Below are 16,220 nucleotides of genomic sequence, written 5' to 3'. Positions count from 1 at the left end.
GCTCTCCTACTGCAGTACAAACAAGGGTAACACCCAGGTACTGTTGAGTACTTTTAAGTCTTACTGGTTTCAGCAGAATAACTCTCATTGAATTAAACGTGAGCACAAGCTGCTATATTTTGGCTGGTCATGTCTCAAAACATTAACACCAGTGTTGGCAGGACACCATACCACTACTACTGTATATACCCTTGTAGCTGTATGGGAGGTGAAAGTAAATACAGGTTAAAGCCAAGGATCACTTAGAAGAAACCAGTTTTCCTATTATCATCCTGTATTCTTGTTGTTTTTTTAAAAGTATACTTATTTTTATCCTAACCCCATCTTTTCTGGGCATAATAAGATGACCACTAAACAATTATTTAATCAGTTTTGCACAGGTAGGGGATATGAGTAGGGAAGTATTTGGTTTGGGGTGATTTTTCCTAGGGATACCTTAGAGATGATGACCTAAGTGTTTTATGATATTCAAGTGGTGACAGGATAGAACTTGGAAATGAATGTACAGGAATAGAAATATAAAGCTAGGTTTCTTAAATATAGAAGAACAAGCCTTGCTGATGAAGAATGAGCATGGCTTTTGCATAGGAAATCCCTGCCTCATAAACCTCCTGGAGTTCTTTGAGAATGTCACTTAGCATTTAGTGATAGAAATGGTCCGATTGACACTTTTACTCAGACTTCTAAATACCTTTTGACAATGTCACTAACCAGAGTCTGCTGAGCATTGTTAACAGTCATTATATATGAGGATTGGCATTTTGATGGATTGGCAGTTAGTTAAGGAACAGAAAATAGATTAAATAGACAGACTAGGATTAAATAGACAGTTTTCCACAGTGGTGCAAAGTAAACAGAAGAATCTGTAGTGGGACTGGCACTGTTTAAATTATTAGTTCATTATCTGGAGTCAAGGGTGAACAATGAAGCACCCAAGACTGCCAAATGATGGTTGAAACCCAAGAAGATATAGAAGGGCTCCAAAAGGACTTCTCTAAACTTTGTGAATGGACAATAAAATGGGAAATTAGGTTGAGTGTAAGCAAACCGATGCACATCGAGACAAAATACTCCTGATTTAGTATATACATTGATGGTGTGTCAACTGGTAAGGACTAACCCAAGGAGAAAGTACTTTATGTCATTATAGACAGTTCAATGAAACCATCAGTGCAGTTTTTGGCAGCGGTAAAGAAGGCAAATTCCTTGCTATATCTAGGTCATTAGGAAATGGATTGAAAATAAAATGGCCAGAATTATAGTGACTATATACAAAACTACGGTATGACTACTTTTAGAATGTAGCATAGAGTTCTGGTCAGCCAATCGCAAAAAGGATATCACAGAACTCAAAAAGAGGCAGGTAAAGACAAAATGATCCAAAAGTTGGAGCATTTCCCCCTTAATTAAAAGCTAACGAGTTTATGCCCTTACCATTCAATAAACAGCCAATCTTCCAGTCCAATTATCTCTCTGCATATAGGAGTCTTCTATACATTTGAACAGCAATATATAGATATAGATAAATAAAAGCTTGCTTAACTTTTTGACACTAAGAGTTTGAATTTTCCTGTGGGACACACTAATGAAAAATGCATTACAGCTAATTGAGGAGCACTCAATCCTCTCACTCCCAAGAGGTTAATACATTATGAGAAGCTGGACTCTTAAGTTTCCCTAGGAGCCAGAAATCAGCAGCAGATGCAACAATATAAACATTGACTCTACATCTGCTTCAGCTCAGTTCTAACGCTTTCTTCATTTCTCTTATTCAACAGTTCTTAACAGTTAAAAAGATAATTGTGCTACCTGCATAAATCTTGTTTCAACAGGCCGATATGCTTGTTCTAAAATGGCTCTTTTCTTTTGGAACAACACACCAATAATCCTTTTTTAAAAATTTTCTTTGTGCCGATTAGATGACTTACACAACCCACAGCTCTCCCAACCCCTTGTGGTGGCATGTGTAGATGCAGGTTTTGGGGTATGCTTGTAGTGCCATATGAAGAACCACATGGAAGCAGCATCCCCCGCTGTATTGAAAACTGAATGTACAGAAGCAGTGCTGTGCATGCAGTTCCTGGGACGGCATCCAGCATTCAGGATATATTTGTGGTTCTGTGTCAATAATTCAGAGCATACAACAGTTGGTGTACCAATGGGTGATATCCAACTAACTCAAATTCAGGGTAGTACTCTTACTCAATGAAACCTGAGTCAATTAATTCCATCGATTTCAGTGGGTCTATTCTAAGTGCAGCTAACATTGGATATCACCCAATGTTGTCTGGTTTGAATCTTCAACACATTTCGAGGAGCTTTACAGGGGTTCTATGGCAAATAACATGGAAAAGGTTCTCTGCAGGAAGAAATTTGAAAATCAAACAAAACTCTTTACACACAAAAAAACCCCAAGTGATTTAGTTATTTATAACAGTAATTCTATACCACCATCATGTAAAATATGAGTGCAGTGTACAACAATATATGAACAATAAAATATTAAAATAAGTATGTATGATATGTGTTACACTTCCATCATCTTCAGCTTTCTTGGCGAGCTTGTCTTCTGAAAGCATGTAATAACTAATTTATAAAATAATCTAATAAATGATACATTGTTTGATTTGCTATCTAAACTAGAGAAATTTCGAAGCAATGCACATAAATGGTGGTGTGTCTTTAGATTGCAGGAATATACAACTCGCCCTACAGGAAATCACCGGATCCAATGGAATTGGAATTAAGGAAAGCAAAACCTTTGAGGCACAAGAAGAAAAAGGTCAAGAAGGATGCTGTCGATCTCCACTGGCATACTTATTCTGATTCATTTGGCTTCCAACGAGAGCCAGCTCTTCCTCCTATTGGGAGACAAAAACCTCAGGTATTGTGTATCAATAACTCCCAATATCAGCCACAGCTACAGAGTGTTAAATCTGTTTAATCCCGTTGATTTCATTGTTCTTGACCGTTATTCTAGGACAAACATTCATGAAATGACTGAAAGGTTTTTTGTTTCCATCTTTATGAGAGACCATGTGTTTTAAATGGCCACATAAAATGCAAGATGTTAGCCATACCCTGTCTATAATAGCTCTCAGGCTGCAAGTGTTGTTTTATTCAGGAGATCTGGTTTAATCAACCTTAATGGGAATGGGAATTTACATTCATTTCATTGTGGGAGAAAGTTCCACATACTTAAACCACAGAACTAGCATTGAAGAGAATGGACTATCCATTTCCCTGCTCACAGAGGCGGCTATGAGTACAGTGGAATCTTGGTTCTCGAACTTAATCCGTTCCAGGAGTCCGTTCGACTCCTGAAACTGTTCGAAAATCAAGGCCCAGCTTCCGATTGGCTGCAGGAGCCTCCTGCACTCAATTGGAAGCTGTGTCAGACATTCGGCTTCCAAAAAACGTTTGCAAACTGGAACACTCACTTCTGGGTTTGCAGTGTTCGGGAGCTGATTTGTTCAGGAGCCAAGCCATTCGGGAACCAAGGTACCACTGTACATTCTTTGGTGGGGCTTTCCATAGCATAGGACAGTCCCTTCAGTGCCCTGAGCTCTGCGTGCCCTGTGAAGGTTTCACAAAACTGAGTTATCTCCAGTACCTAGAAGGAGTCCCATCAGTGTTTCAGATTGTTTTTGTCCAGTACCATTTTCAATCTCAGAATCAAAATAACGGAAGTGATGACAATTTCATCTTTCTTTATTTCCTCCCACTCACACAATGTTCACTTAGAATGTCATTTGATGCTGATCTGAGTTGCAATGTTAATTTCCACTGACTAAAACAGGCATCCCCAAACTTCGGCCCTCCAGATGTTTTGGACTACAATTCCCATCATCCCTGACCACTGGTCCTGTTAGCTAGGGATCATGGGAGTTGTAGGCCAAAACATCTGGAGGGCTGCAGTTTGGGGATGCCTGGACTAAAAGATCAATTTACCAGGGTAGAAGAATGAACAGGCAACATACATTTCTAAGGAGTACATCTTTACCTATATTGTGTAAAGATCTCATTAATATTTTAAAATCAAAGCGGAAATCCTACTGTTTCTGGAACTACTTCCTGCTGCAAACGTGAACTCACTGAAATTGGTTATAACAGTTAGTGGCCATTTAAAATCAATTAGGCTCTTCCCTAGAGTAGATGGAGTATCTCCACTAGCCTCCAATTTGCCAAAGTACAGATATACTATGTGTTGATTTGCTAAGTTTCTCTTGTTTAGGCTACTTTGGAGCACCCCCCCCCCAGTTTAGACACAGACAAAGAAACTTACACAAGAAAGCCTTTCAGAACAAAGAGAAGACTTCTACTTATTTCCCTGCACATTGAAGAGGGAATTTACTGTATAATACTTTAATCCTTTCAGTGCCCTGGGATGTACACTGTGGAGTAAATTTTCAAAGTACAGTACATGGATTTAACTGTGCGACTCTCATTGATGTTAATGGGAGTCACACGGCTAAATCCCTGGACAACACAATTTAGAGGTGTATGTTTGGGAAAGGACATTGGTCTGAGCTGATGAAACAGCTGGAATGAAAATCCAACAGAATGCACTGTTCTCAAAGTGGTCTGGTGGTGTGACAATGAGGGATTTATAATTGCTAGCCATCCTTGTGACTTAGTACTCGGTGACAGCAGCATTTGACATTAAACTTATGCACCTTACACATTAGGCCCCATGTGAGTGTTAAGATACCAAAATGTGCTCAAGGAGAGTGTTAAAACAAGAGTTTGTATTCATGTCAAATTTTCAGACTAAACATTTAACTATCCATTGGCTTTCTCAGGCAGCAAATGGGAAAATATTGTGTGTGTGTAACACACACACACATATATTCATACTGTTGATATATATTCTGTCAGATCTCTGACTTTTATCACAGAATTAACTAGAATTACAGAACACTGATAACAAAGATAGTGAAATTAGTTGTCACTTTATTAAAGGTAATTAAGAACATCTACATTGCTTTATTTTTTCTCTCCTTTCCCCCTTACGGCCTGCTATGCAAGACAAACAGAATAGGATCAGATGCTAAGGTTCTTGCATCATTTGAGTTATCATCCATAAATGCAGTGAAACATTCAGGATAGTACACTCATTTGGTGTGCAAGAAGTTGTATGGATCAGATACTGTTGTTAGACCTCAGGCTGAGTTACCAAAATTGGCCTCCAAAGCATAATCAGAGCCTTTCTGGACCAAACCATATTCCAAAATCCTGCTCATACAGTGACTACAGTAATAGTGAGTAGTCATTGTTTGCCTTATCCTCTAGGTCAGGCATCCCCAAACTGCGGCCCTCCGGATGTTTTGGCCTACAACTCCCATGATCCCTAGCTAACAGGACCAGTGGCTAGGGAAGATGGGAATTGTAGTCCAAAACATCTGGAGGGCCAAAGGTTGGGGATGCCTGCTCTAGGTCAATGGTTCCCAATTGGTAGTTTTATGAGAGGTTAAGAAAAAGCTTTCTCTACCTACTTTCTCCACTACGTGAAAAATCATTTAGAACTTTATTGACAATTTTGGTTACTCTTTTCTGAACCTTTACAATATCTTTTTTGAGGTGAGGCAACCACAACTGTATACAACACTCCACATATGGTTACATCATAGCTTGGGGTAATGGCATTATGATATTAGTTGTTGTTGTTTTTTAATGACCCCCTAAGTGAGATTTAACAGCTGTAGGGTTGACATCATCATGTTATCAACTATGATCCCAAAGTCCTAGCCTCTCCATCCACTACATGTGTAGGGGCAAATTGCTTTAAAGTAGAATGCCATTGTATACAACATTTACACCATGTAAATTGTATGCAACATCTGCACATCAAAAGCTACTGTAAGCATGGACTTCCCCATTCATTCCAGTGGAGACCACTCTGCATTCTTTTCCTGTGTGTAGAGGTTCCCTTTTTCATAATATTAAGGGGAAAGAACTTACAGTTTTGTGCACATCAGATCCCTGACTCATAAGGAGATTGCTGTATTTTGATGACAGAATGCAATTCCTTATGCACTTAAATGCCTCTGCAGTAAAGCACGGTAACAGCAAAACATAGCAGGGGTGCAAGATGGTAGGAATTAAGTGAGAACTTTGAAATGGAAAACAACGTAAGTCTTCTATTTTCCTGTTTACAGTGAATCCCCATTCTGTGCTTTAAGGACTATCGTCACCTAGATAAGATAATGGTTAATTCTTTCCCCCATTTTATGTTTTTAACTGCAAATTTCTAGATAGCATAAGCAAATAATGTGCATTATTTTGAGTCAATTACTTGATTGCACTCATTACTCCTGTGAATCCTAATAAACTTTTTAATTTCTTTTTCACACCTTTAAAAGCTCTGTAGTGGTCCCAATAAAATAAATTTATTCTTGGCATAACCCTTCTGGAAGTGAAGGAGGGGGGTTCTGGCACAATGAATAACTGCTATGATCACTTGCTTGCTTCTTTTCAGGAGACCTTGCAATTGGGGTGCTGTGCCTTTAAAAAGTAAAGTTCCAATAAAAATCCATTAACAACTTTCAAATATAGCAATCCTTCTGTCCAGCTGTGAAAAGTACTAGATGATACTTATTTGCCATTTGTGTTATTTACGGTCCGTGACTTTTATGGTAACTGGTTCCTATTATTGGTTTCTATTAATGTAAAACATAAGTGAACATAAATGAGGCGTGAATCATTTCTTTTTATTAGCCCTGCAGTCTTCACTCAGTTCTTGCAGTAACTCCAGCTGTGGCTTGTTAGTGATAACCTATTTAAAGAAAGAGATCCTTCAGAATAAGAGGCATGATTAGGATTGTTGCCCCCACCTCCTTTTCTTGGGTGAGATAGTTTCACTACTTCAGTGTTAGAACAACAGTGGTAAAAAGGAAAACAAGCTGTAATTGGCAACTCAGCAAAAGTCAGCTGCCTGTAAATTGTATTGAGTTACAGTGCTAATGATATGTACGGTACATTCATACTTACTACCTAAAGGCAAGAGGTGGTGTAACCCTTTTAAAAAACACTGGATAGATTTTTCCTTTGCCAAATATCTATGGTCTGGGTTCCCACAAACATGTTAGCTTGTCAACATTTCTATGTCTGGGGCACTTCAGACTGTTGATGGCAGATCATATAGCAAATTCTTCCCACCCAGCACCCAATTTATTTATCCACATAGAAACTAACATAGAAAAGGCTCTTCTCCCTCACATGATTGTGTGTGTTTGTTATAATTTGGAGGCATGTTCAATCATACAAGCCCCTGCTAAGTCTAGAATGGTATAGTTCAGATATGATTCATCACTTCTTCCTCTGTTTGTGATAACTCAGCAAAAGTGTAATTATATTAATATAATAACAGTCTGATAAAAGCTCACTTATTAATCTGTAGAAAATTATCACAATATTAGCTAAGGACCAAAAACTATAAAATCTAGCTTTTCATCAAGATTCGAGAGAGAAACAAGCCTATCCTTAGATGCAGAGACATCAGTGCTAGGCTGCTTATAAAAATCAAAGCAAAGAGGAACAGCCTCAGTGCAGAACACATGTCTTCTCCTGTACCTTTCAGGGCCCATTTCGTGATCCTGTTGAAGTGTTGCAGCAACGCTATAAGCCTTTGGATCCATCTCTGCAGGTGGCAGCTTCAAACGTTTCCCTGGAGCTTGCCAGAGAAAAAATTAAACAAGAAGAGTGGAGAAACCGTGTACATGATGATGTGTAAGTTGCTTGCTTTCCCCTCCTGTTTTCGTTTCACTGTGCCTCTTCTTTTTATATCTTTTACTGTTGCTCGATAGACTCAAAAAAGCTGTTGATTCTGAAAAGTTGAAAAGCAGCCATTAAGCATAAGTCTATCTAAGCATCATATTTCGTGGACCAAGATTTTCAAATGTCTTAGGCCCTGATCTATTCACCCAGGAAAGCTGAAATACTTGGATTTAAGCTTGTTTAGCTGAGTTGAGGTCAATGGGGCTAAATCGGTTTAAAACCAAGTCCATTTCATCTTGATTGATTTGTGGATTGGGCTATTATTCTGTAATAATCCCACTTAAGTAGTTAGGTTAGCCGCTTCAGATGACAAGCCACTGAACAGCCCTGATCTTAGTCAAGCAAATCAGACACTCCTGGCCAGAAGAGAACTCCACTGCTTCTTACTTCTTCCCCAAATACGTGCAAGCTTTCACAGCAGGCTGTACCTGCCCAACCCCACCCCAGCATGGTTCAATAATAGCTTCCTTGCTGTGGCTGCATCTGAGAAATAATTAAGGTAATTCCACACCACCTGGGACATTGAAACTTAGTATACTTGTAGGCCAAGGCAATTTGCCTATTAGAAAAGTAGTTGAAAACTGGAATGTTTTCCTTTAACAGACTAAACTCTGAATATAAAGATTACCTGATAAGATTGGGCTGAGGGAGTTTAATAGACCCCTCATATGCTCACGTCAGTATGGCTGGCCGAGACTTCCAACAACAGTTTTGCAAGCATAGATGCAAGTTTCATTTACTAAACTGAAATAAACATGCGTTAGTAACTAAAACAAGAGCTGTGCGGGCAAAGTACCAGGCTTGGAAGTGCCGGAATTCAACTTTGCATCATTCTCTCTTTTATGACTATATGACTATATGGTAAAGGAAGAATTAGAAGGTTTTACAGCGCCCAAATTGTTTGATAGGTGGCCTACCCACAGACAGATTCATGTAATAATAATAATAATAATTTATTATTTATACCCCGCCCATCTGGCTGGGTTCCCCCAGCCACTCTGGGCGGCTTCCAACAAAATATTAAAATACAGAAATCCATCAAACATTAAAAGCTTCCCTAAACAGGGCTGCCTTGAGATGCCTTCTAAAGGTCTGATAATTGTTGTTCTCTTTGACCTCTGGTGGGAGGGCATTCCACAGGGTGGGTGCCACTACCGAGAAGGCCCTCTGCCTGGTTCCCTGTAACTTGGCTTCTCGTAGCGAGGGAACTGCCAGAAGGTCCTCAGCGCTGGACCTCAGTGTCCGGGCAGAACGATGGGGGAGGAGACGCTCCTTCAGGTATACTGGACCGAGGCCATTTAGGGCTTTAAAGGTCAACATCAACACTTTGAATTGTGCTCGGAAATGTGTGTGCTCAGCAACTCAAAATATTATTGACACTGTCACTTTTGATAATACGGTTGATCTCAAGGTGTAGGAAACCTAAATCTACCCATGGGGCTCACTTGACCTGGATTTCATCCACCAGCCCTCCAGGACAGGAAATCAGTGTTGTCAAATCACTGTGCCAGTGGCTCCTAACCCAGTGTAGGGAACTATATACATCCAGTTCTGGGAATCATATGCACTGAACTCCTTTCCCTGCACTGTCCCCGATACAGCAAAAGATGCATTTATGGAAACTGGCTTCTGGTTATGTGTTGCCCTCACTTAGTCAGGGTGTTTTGAGCTTTGGAATGTGCATTTACAAGTTTGAAGAGCATGGGCAGTTTATGAAAACAGGCACTGAATGTTATTCCTTGCAAATCTAACACATCTAAAACTTTTTTCAAGTTATGTCTAGTTTGTCAGATGCTTTGCAACTTTAGCAATTTGCATATTTTCTGGACTATTATTGTATTATGATAAACAGGGATTATCATATATTTTCAGATAATGTTTTCTTAACAATTCAACTTCTATTTGTAACTCTTCCATTTATTTTAATTACTAGCACAGTGTGCAACATTTATTAATCAGCAGAGCCTTTTTAAGTTAAAATACTAAATTAGCTAACCCCATTAACACAGAATACTCCAAACAAGCAGTAATAGGAGAGGTAGTTACTGTGCAAATCGTATTATACATGCGGGTGCTCTAGGGCACAGTTAAGCATGATTACCCTCTTTTGATCCAGTATTCCTCTGCCTCTTCTAGCTAATTTCCAGTGGAAATTTACAAAGTGGTGCCTTCATTTTTCCAGCTTAATTTTTCTAATGAAGTTCTGGTACTTTATAACACTGGGGATATAGATAATAAGTCTGTATATAATTAAGAAGTTCTAGAATGTGTCCGCAAAGAAGAGGTCTCATTACTTTTGCTTTATACGAGAAGTGGGCTAGCATTTGTCTGATGCTTTTACTTCTACTGCAGACTGGGATTAAAACCCAAACAGCCCAATGATTATTAGTGTTATATCAGAAAACATAATGCAGGCAGCGCAAAAACAACCCTTGTAACTGAAATATAGCCAGTGTAAGACTATGTAAAGTTTTTAAATAATAATTCTTAAAGATATGACTTCTTGAGAGGCACTTTAAGCACAACCTAACTCATTTTCTCTTTTCTTTTTTTAGCCTTTATATCTAGCACAGGGGAGTTAACTGAAAAAAACCTATTGACTTAGACCTGTTGTCTTGGAAGGGATGGGAATTAAATAACATTTAATACATGCTTTCAAAAATGAGACACTTTTTATAGTTTAGTGCATGTGCTGCTCCAGCTAACGCAGTACCATTTCATTAATGTGCTCTTATCTTGTGTTCTCCTTAAAAGATTTCAGGGCTCAACACAATTCCTTCTAGCATTGGTCACAAAACTTTCAACCTATAGAATGAATACAGGTCCATGGGCCATCCTTAGCAGTCTACCAGGGTGCTCAGCAATGGTATTTGATTCTTCTACCCCTTGGGGTGACAGTTTGCCTTCTGGCCAAGTGTCGAAGAATACCTGATACTCAAATGACTACATGTAATAAACCTAACAGGCATACAAGCCAAATAGCAAACACATAACATTGCACAGTCCATGCTTCACTCTAGAGCATTCATGTGCTCATTCATGGTATATATCGGCCAGTAGTGGGTGGGCCTTGGTGTTGTCCTCATGCCCCCTAAGGAACATCCTTCAGGTGAGGACAATGGTCCCATCAGTAAATGCGTGTCATTAACCCAGACAAAGAAAATACCGTGTTTCTCCTAAAATAAGACGTGCCTACAAAATAAGACATGGCAGGCTTTTCACGAGTTGATTAAATATAAGACATACCCCGAAAATAAGCCGTAGTGGGGGAGCAGGTCTGGCAAGGAAAGGAAGGCATTTAAGCGCCTTCGGAAGAGCCGGCAAGAGGCAACAGCGCGCTTGCTGGTGACCTTCTTCTTTTCATGCCACTCGCAGTGGCCGTCTCCGCCGCCACCGCCGTGCTTTGGGGCTTGGCGCATGCCCACAGCCACCTCCGCAGCCCCTGGGATTACCATCGCTGCAGCCGCGCTCCTGGGCGCTCTCGACACTTCCTCCGCGGCCGCCTCACCGTGTTTTGCAGGAGTGGGAGCCGCTTCGGGGAGCACAGCGCAGCGCGAAGAGCCTGGTGAGAGGCAGCTGCGGCTGCAGGTGAAGCCCGGGATCTGCGTGGGCGACTGGGGGCAAGCGCCCTGAGCGCTGCGGCGGTGGCGAAGAGGCACCCAATCAGCTGAGAGGCGGGCTGATCGGGCGCCTCTTCGCCACCGCCACAGCACTCAGGGCGCTCGCCCCCAGTCGCCCACGCAGATCCCGGGCTTCACCTGCAGCCGCAGCTGCCTCTCACCAGGCTCTTCGCGCTGCGCTGTGCTCCCCGAAGCAGCTCCCCTGCAGCCGCCTCTTGCCGGTCCCTCCGCCACCGCTCCTCTCACAGCCGCCTCCGCGGCTGCTTCCTGCTCCACCGATGCGTTTGGATCCTTGGATCACGGCGTTTCTTCCGCTCCCCAGCAGCACGCAAATGGAAGGGCTGGAACCCCGCTGAGCTTCGCAGCTTCACAGTATTATTATTGTGCTTTGTTACAAGGGCAGCCTTGCCATTTTTATTTTCTGCTCCCCGGCTCTCAATGGGTCCCGCGCGGTGCGCTGCTGTCGGCTCTCACCGGGTCGGGGCTCGGTGCAGCATGCTGTTGCCAGCTCCCGCTTGAAAAAATAAGACATCCCCCGAAAATAAGCCGTGGTGTGTTTTTTTGGAGGAAAAAAAATATAAGACGTGTCTTATTTTAGGAGAAACACTGGTATTTATCAGAGTGCTAGGCCTTAGCTTCTAAACTAGCCTTTCTTATCTTGGGTCTCCAGCTGTCATTGGACTACAACTCCCATCATCCCCGACTACTGGCCATGCTGGCTAGGAATGATGGGAGTTATAGTCCAACAACATGTGGAGTCCCAAGGTTGAGAAGGACTGTTCCAAACAGTTGGGATCTGGGACCCAGGAGAAGCTAGCTGTCAATCCAAGTGGGTCAGAAGCAGGGAGGCAGTCCAAAGCAGGTGGTGGTTCAAGTTCCAAGTAAGCAATCAAGCCCCAGAAGGGACAGAAGTAGATGCATGGGCTAAGCTAAGGGACTGACCATTAGGCAGAATCCTCACACAATGAGACAAGTTGTCAAACTAACCAGCAAGCTTGCCTGATGGACAAGGATTGACTTTTTGGATCAGCGGGTGGTACTCAGGCCTTGTCTTGTACATCCACCAAGTTCAGTCTTCCAGTCTTGCACTGGAAAGAGACCACTGGTAGAGCAGGAGGTATAATGCTGGAGTCTCTCACACAAAACTGAACTGCTCTCTTTGAGGGCCACTAAGTAAACCCTGTAACCTTCCATCTTAGCTTGTTTCCTTGAGGTCCATCTTGCTATGACCACAGAACACACTGCTAGGCTGTAAATGACGCTGTACACCATCACCAGAATTGTTTATATTTGGTTTCTCTTGTGTTGCAATTTTCAAGCAGTTTTGTTTCTAAAATGACAGGAGCTCACTCCTGAAACTTGAGGTTAATCACAAATCTTCTGCAGGAAGGTCTGAGTACTTTATGAACGTCTAAAGCAGGCATCCCCAAACTTTGGCCCTCCAGATGTTTTGAACTACAATCCCCAACATCCCTGACCACTGGTCCTGTTAGGGATCATGGGAGTTGTAAGCCAAAACATCTGGAGGGCCGCAGTTTGGGGATGCCTGGTCTAAAGCCTAGCTTGGGTTAATGACTATCTCAAGGTTTAAATACAGTTCCTGTGCTATTTTGCTCTGGCAATCCAATATTAAGACCCTAGTACATCTGCCAAGATGGAAGCCATTTCATTATATATTTTAATGCAAGTCACAATATATAATTAGATCATGAAATCCTTCACTTTCTGTAAACATTTGTGTCTTGAATCGGGGCTATTCTCAATGTCTTTTATTTTCAAGATGCAAGGCTTTCCTGGGTTATAAAATTAAGAATTTCTACTAATAAATGCCAAATGAAAGAATCCTATAAATGAAGGAATCTGCATATATTTCTATTATAAACCAGGAATATTGCCTTTGATGTTTTACAGCACTTAACAATGTATTCCTTATTATAGAAAGTTATTTTTGCATACACCTTGTTCTTGGCATTAAGACTACCCTAAATTCCATGCATTCATGGGGAAATTCCTATGCTACTAGCCTTGTCTTTCAGTCATCATCCAATCCCTGGAGAGAGCCAATTTTCTTTCATGTCTGAACAAAAGAAAAATGTACTATTAAAATGCAATTCAGAAGTGATAAAAACTGTAAGTGGAGCAGCCGGCTTTCAGCAACTCCTATGTATACTCAGGGACATTGGGGCCACATTAATTTTTTTTGTGTGTGATGTCCATCCCATGTGCAAATTAGCCCTAGAAGTGCTATAATCTGTCTTATATGAAAGCCACCTGCCCCATGAGTATATACATGCTTCTGTAGCTTTGTATAATTTAAAGCTCTGCTACTTCTGTGCTTTTGTTTTGTTAATTTTCAAGAGCCCTTGGTTTTGAATTCTTTATGGGCAATTTGACTGGCCAGATGCTAATAAAGACCAATTTGTTTCCCCACAAGGAAGGTTTATTGATATAATTTACTGTTGATGAAATATTAAACCCTTTCAGTAAAGGATTTAAAAATAGAATTTAGCAGTTAAAATAAGAAAATGGTTGTTGTTTTTTAGATGGCATCACAAAAAGTAGTACGTGACTGTTAAAAACTTTCTATTGGAAGCTTTTCAAAAAGAAAAAGAAAATAAATGTTTCCTATCTTTTTTAAAGGGCCTCTTCTTTTTTCCATTTTACACTTTTCAATATAGCATCTGGGGGAAATGAAAACTTGATTTAGCCTACTGATATCTGGGAACAATAACATTTTTGCCTCATGGTACAGACAGTCATCTAACAATTTAGGGTGTGATCCACAGAGTCTTTTTCATAAATGCCTTTACTCTCAGGGAGCACCGTAATTACCCTTTCTTACTACCAAGGGTGCCAACTTGAATAAAATATTTTGGAGGCCCAGGTACGCCCTGCCCCGCATAACCGATCACATGACACAGTGCATAATTGATCACATGACACAGTCCCACATATACCATTTGAATGGAAATGCCCATCAACTTTGTGGGGGCCTTGCCCCCTCAAATATTTTATTGTGGGGTCCGAAGCCCCCACAACCCCTGAGAGTTGGCTCCTATTCTCAGTACAGTGGAACCTTGGTTATAGAACACCTCGGTTTACGAACACCGCAGACCCATCTGGAACGGATTAATCCACTTTCCATTACTTTCAATGGGAAAGTTCGCTTCAGTTTATGAACAGACTTCCGGAACCAATTGTGTTCATAAACCGAGGTACCACTGTACACTATTATGGTTGATGCTCATTGAATAACCAACTTTTTCCCCTTAGCAAGAACTTTTCTTGATGCCAGATTACTTTCCTGCACCTCCACTTGAAGACAGGGGCTAGTTTCATTGCTTACCACTGATGTTTTATTGGAGTTTGATACAAAATGAATTCTGTTCATGTCTCCAGAACCCATAGATGAGGTACGGGAGAAATCCCCACCAGGACCTAGTTCCTAGTGAAGGAAATGGGGAGATGCCTGGGTGGCCAGCTGCTTTGGATCAGTATTGTGTACACTGACTGGCTCGCCAAGGTTTCAGACAGGAGTCCTATCCAGCAGTGCCAGGGATTGAACCTGTGACCTTCTGCATGCTAAGGCCACTGAGTTGCATCCCTTCTCAGCCAGCTCAACCTCTCCACCCCCATTCTGCCTCTGATCCACTCAGGAACAGCATCCAGCATTCATAATACAGTGGCACCTTGGTTCCCAAATGGCTTAGTTGTCGAACAAATCTGCTCCCAAATGCTGCAAACCCGGAAGTGAGTGTTCCGGTTTGCGAATGTTTTTTTGGAAGCCAAACGTCTGACGCAGCTTCTGCGGCTTCCGGTGGAATGCAGGAAGCTCCTACAGCCAATCGGAAGCCATGCCTTGGTTTTTTAATGGTTTCGGCAGTCGAACAGCCTCCCGGAACGGATTAAGTTCGAGAGCCAAGGTACCCCTTGTAATTATCTTGAAGTAGCTGAAGTTGGGAACACTTTTCAAGGGCCGGCTCATCACCAGCATAGTGCAGTAGTCCAAACTAGAAGTAACTGAAGCACATGGCACATAGCCAAATCAGCTCTCTCTAGTGGTTGGTCTAAAGCTTTAGAAAACGAAATAAGCTATCCCTGAGTTTGCAAAGGGTGATATTTTTATGCCAGTCTGTCTTTTGGTTGCTGAAGAATCATTTGGCCCCAGAATAGGCTGTACAAGCAACGGCTGATTTACGCACATCATGGTGAGCCGGAAGTGGCCGTAAAAGGGGGCACAATGGGGGTGGGGCGGAGCGGGCTTCTGCGCTCTCTACTGGCACACATGGGAGTCAGGAACATAATCCCTGCACAAATGGGTCATTGCCTGTCCTGCCATCATTTCTGTTGAGATGGTGAAGTTTTTATAAAGCAGCTCCTGTGTAATTTACTTTCAGCTGTACTATGCAAAATGAAAGGCATAGGGGAGAAGTAAAGGGGGGCATTCATTAACTATGTAACAGCAATGATAGACTATGGCTGCAGAAAATGGTTGTGCACTGAAACAAATGCTTTCCACATTGTACAGTTCCCTTGTGATTTATATGACCTGTACTAGTAGAATGAAAATATATATAAAATAAACATATATGTGTTTCCCCTTTTAGGTTTTTGCCATTTTCAGGCCACAGAGTTGATACGTATGTACCATCAATCCAAAGAGCAAGTAAATATGGTCAATCGAGTTACGGGCTCAAACACTTCCGGGAAAAACACCCAGAGAAATGGATAACAAATAAGGTGAGTTATGTTGGGAAACCAAAGCGAAGCTTTGTAGACTTCTTAAAAATATCAAAATCAATCAGATCCACTCCACTAAATCAA

General features: G+C 41.4%; 1 protein-coding gene across 4 annotated transcripts in view; it reads left to right on the top strand.

Moving 5' to 3' along the window:
- Positions 1-16,220, top strand: part of SPATA17 (spermatogenesis associated 17) — an 83,257-nt gene that overhangs the window by 36,188 nt on the left and 30,849 nt on the right. For all 4 annotated transcript variants that reach the window (XM_060272994.1, XM_035111352.2, XM_060272995.1 and 1 more), the window contains 3 exons: positions 2,687-2,884; positions 7,580-7,728; positions 16,004-16,136. In XM_060272994.1, the coding sequence (XP_060128977.1) occupies positions 2,687-2,884; positions 7,580-7,728; positions 16,004-16,136 (480 nt within the window). The remainder of the gene's footprint in view (positions 1-2,686; positions 2,885-7,579; positions 7,729-16,003; positions 16,137-16,220) is intronic.

Source organism: Zootoca vivipara, chromosome 3 (genome assembly GCF_963506605.1).
Source record: "Zootoca vivipara chromosome 3, rZooViv1.1, whole genome shotgun sequence".
Classification (NCBI taxonomy): Eukaryota; Metazoa; Chordata; class Lepidosauria; order Squamata; family Lacertidae; genus Zootoca; species Zootoca vivipara.
The sequence above is the reverse complement of the archived record's forward strand: the minus strand, read 5'-3'. Positions and strand labels throughout refer to the sequence as shown.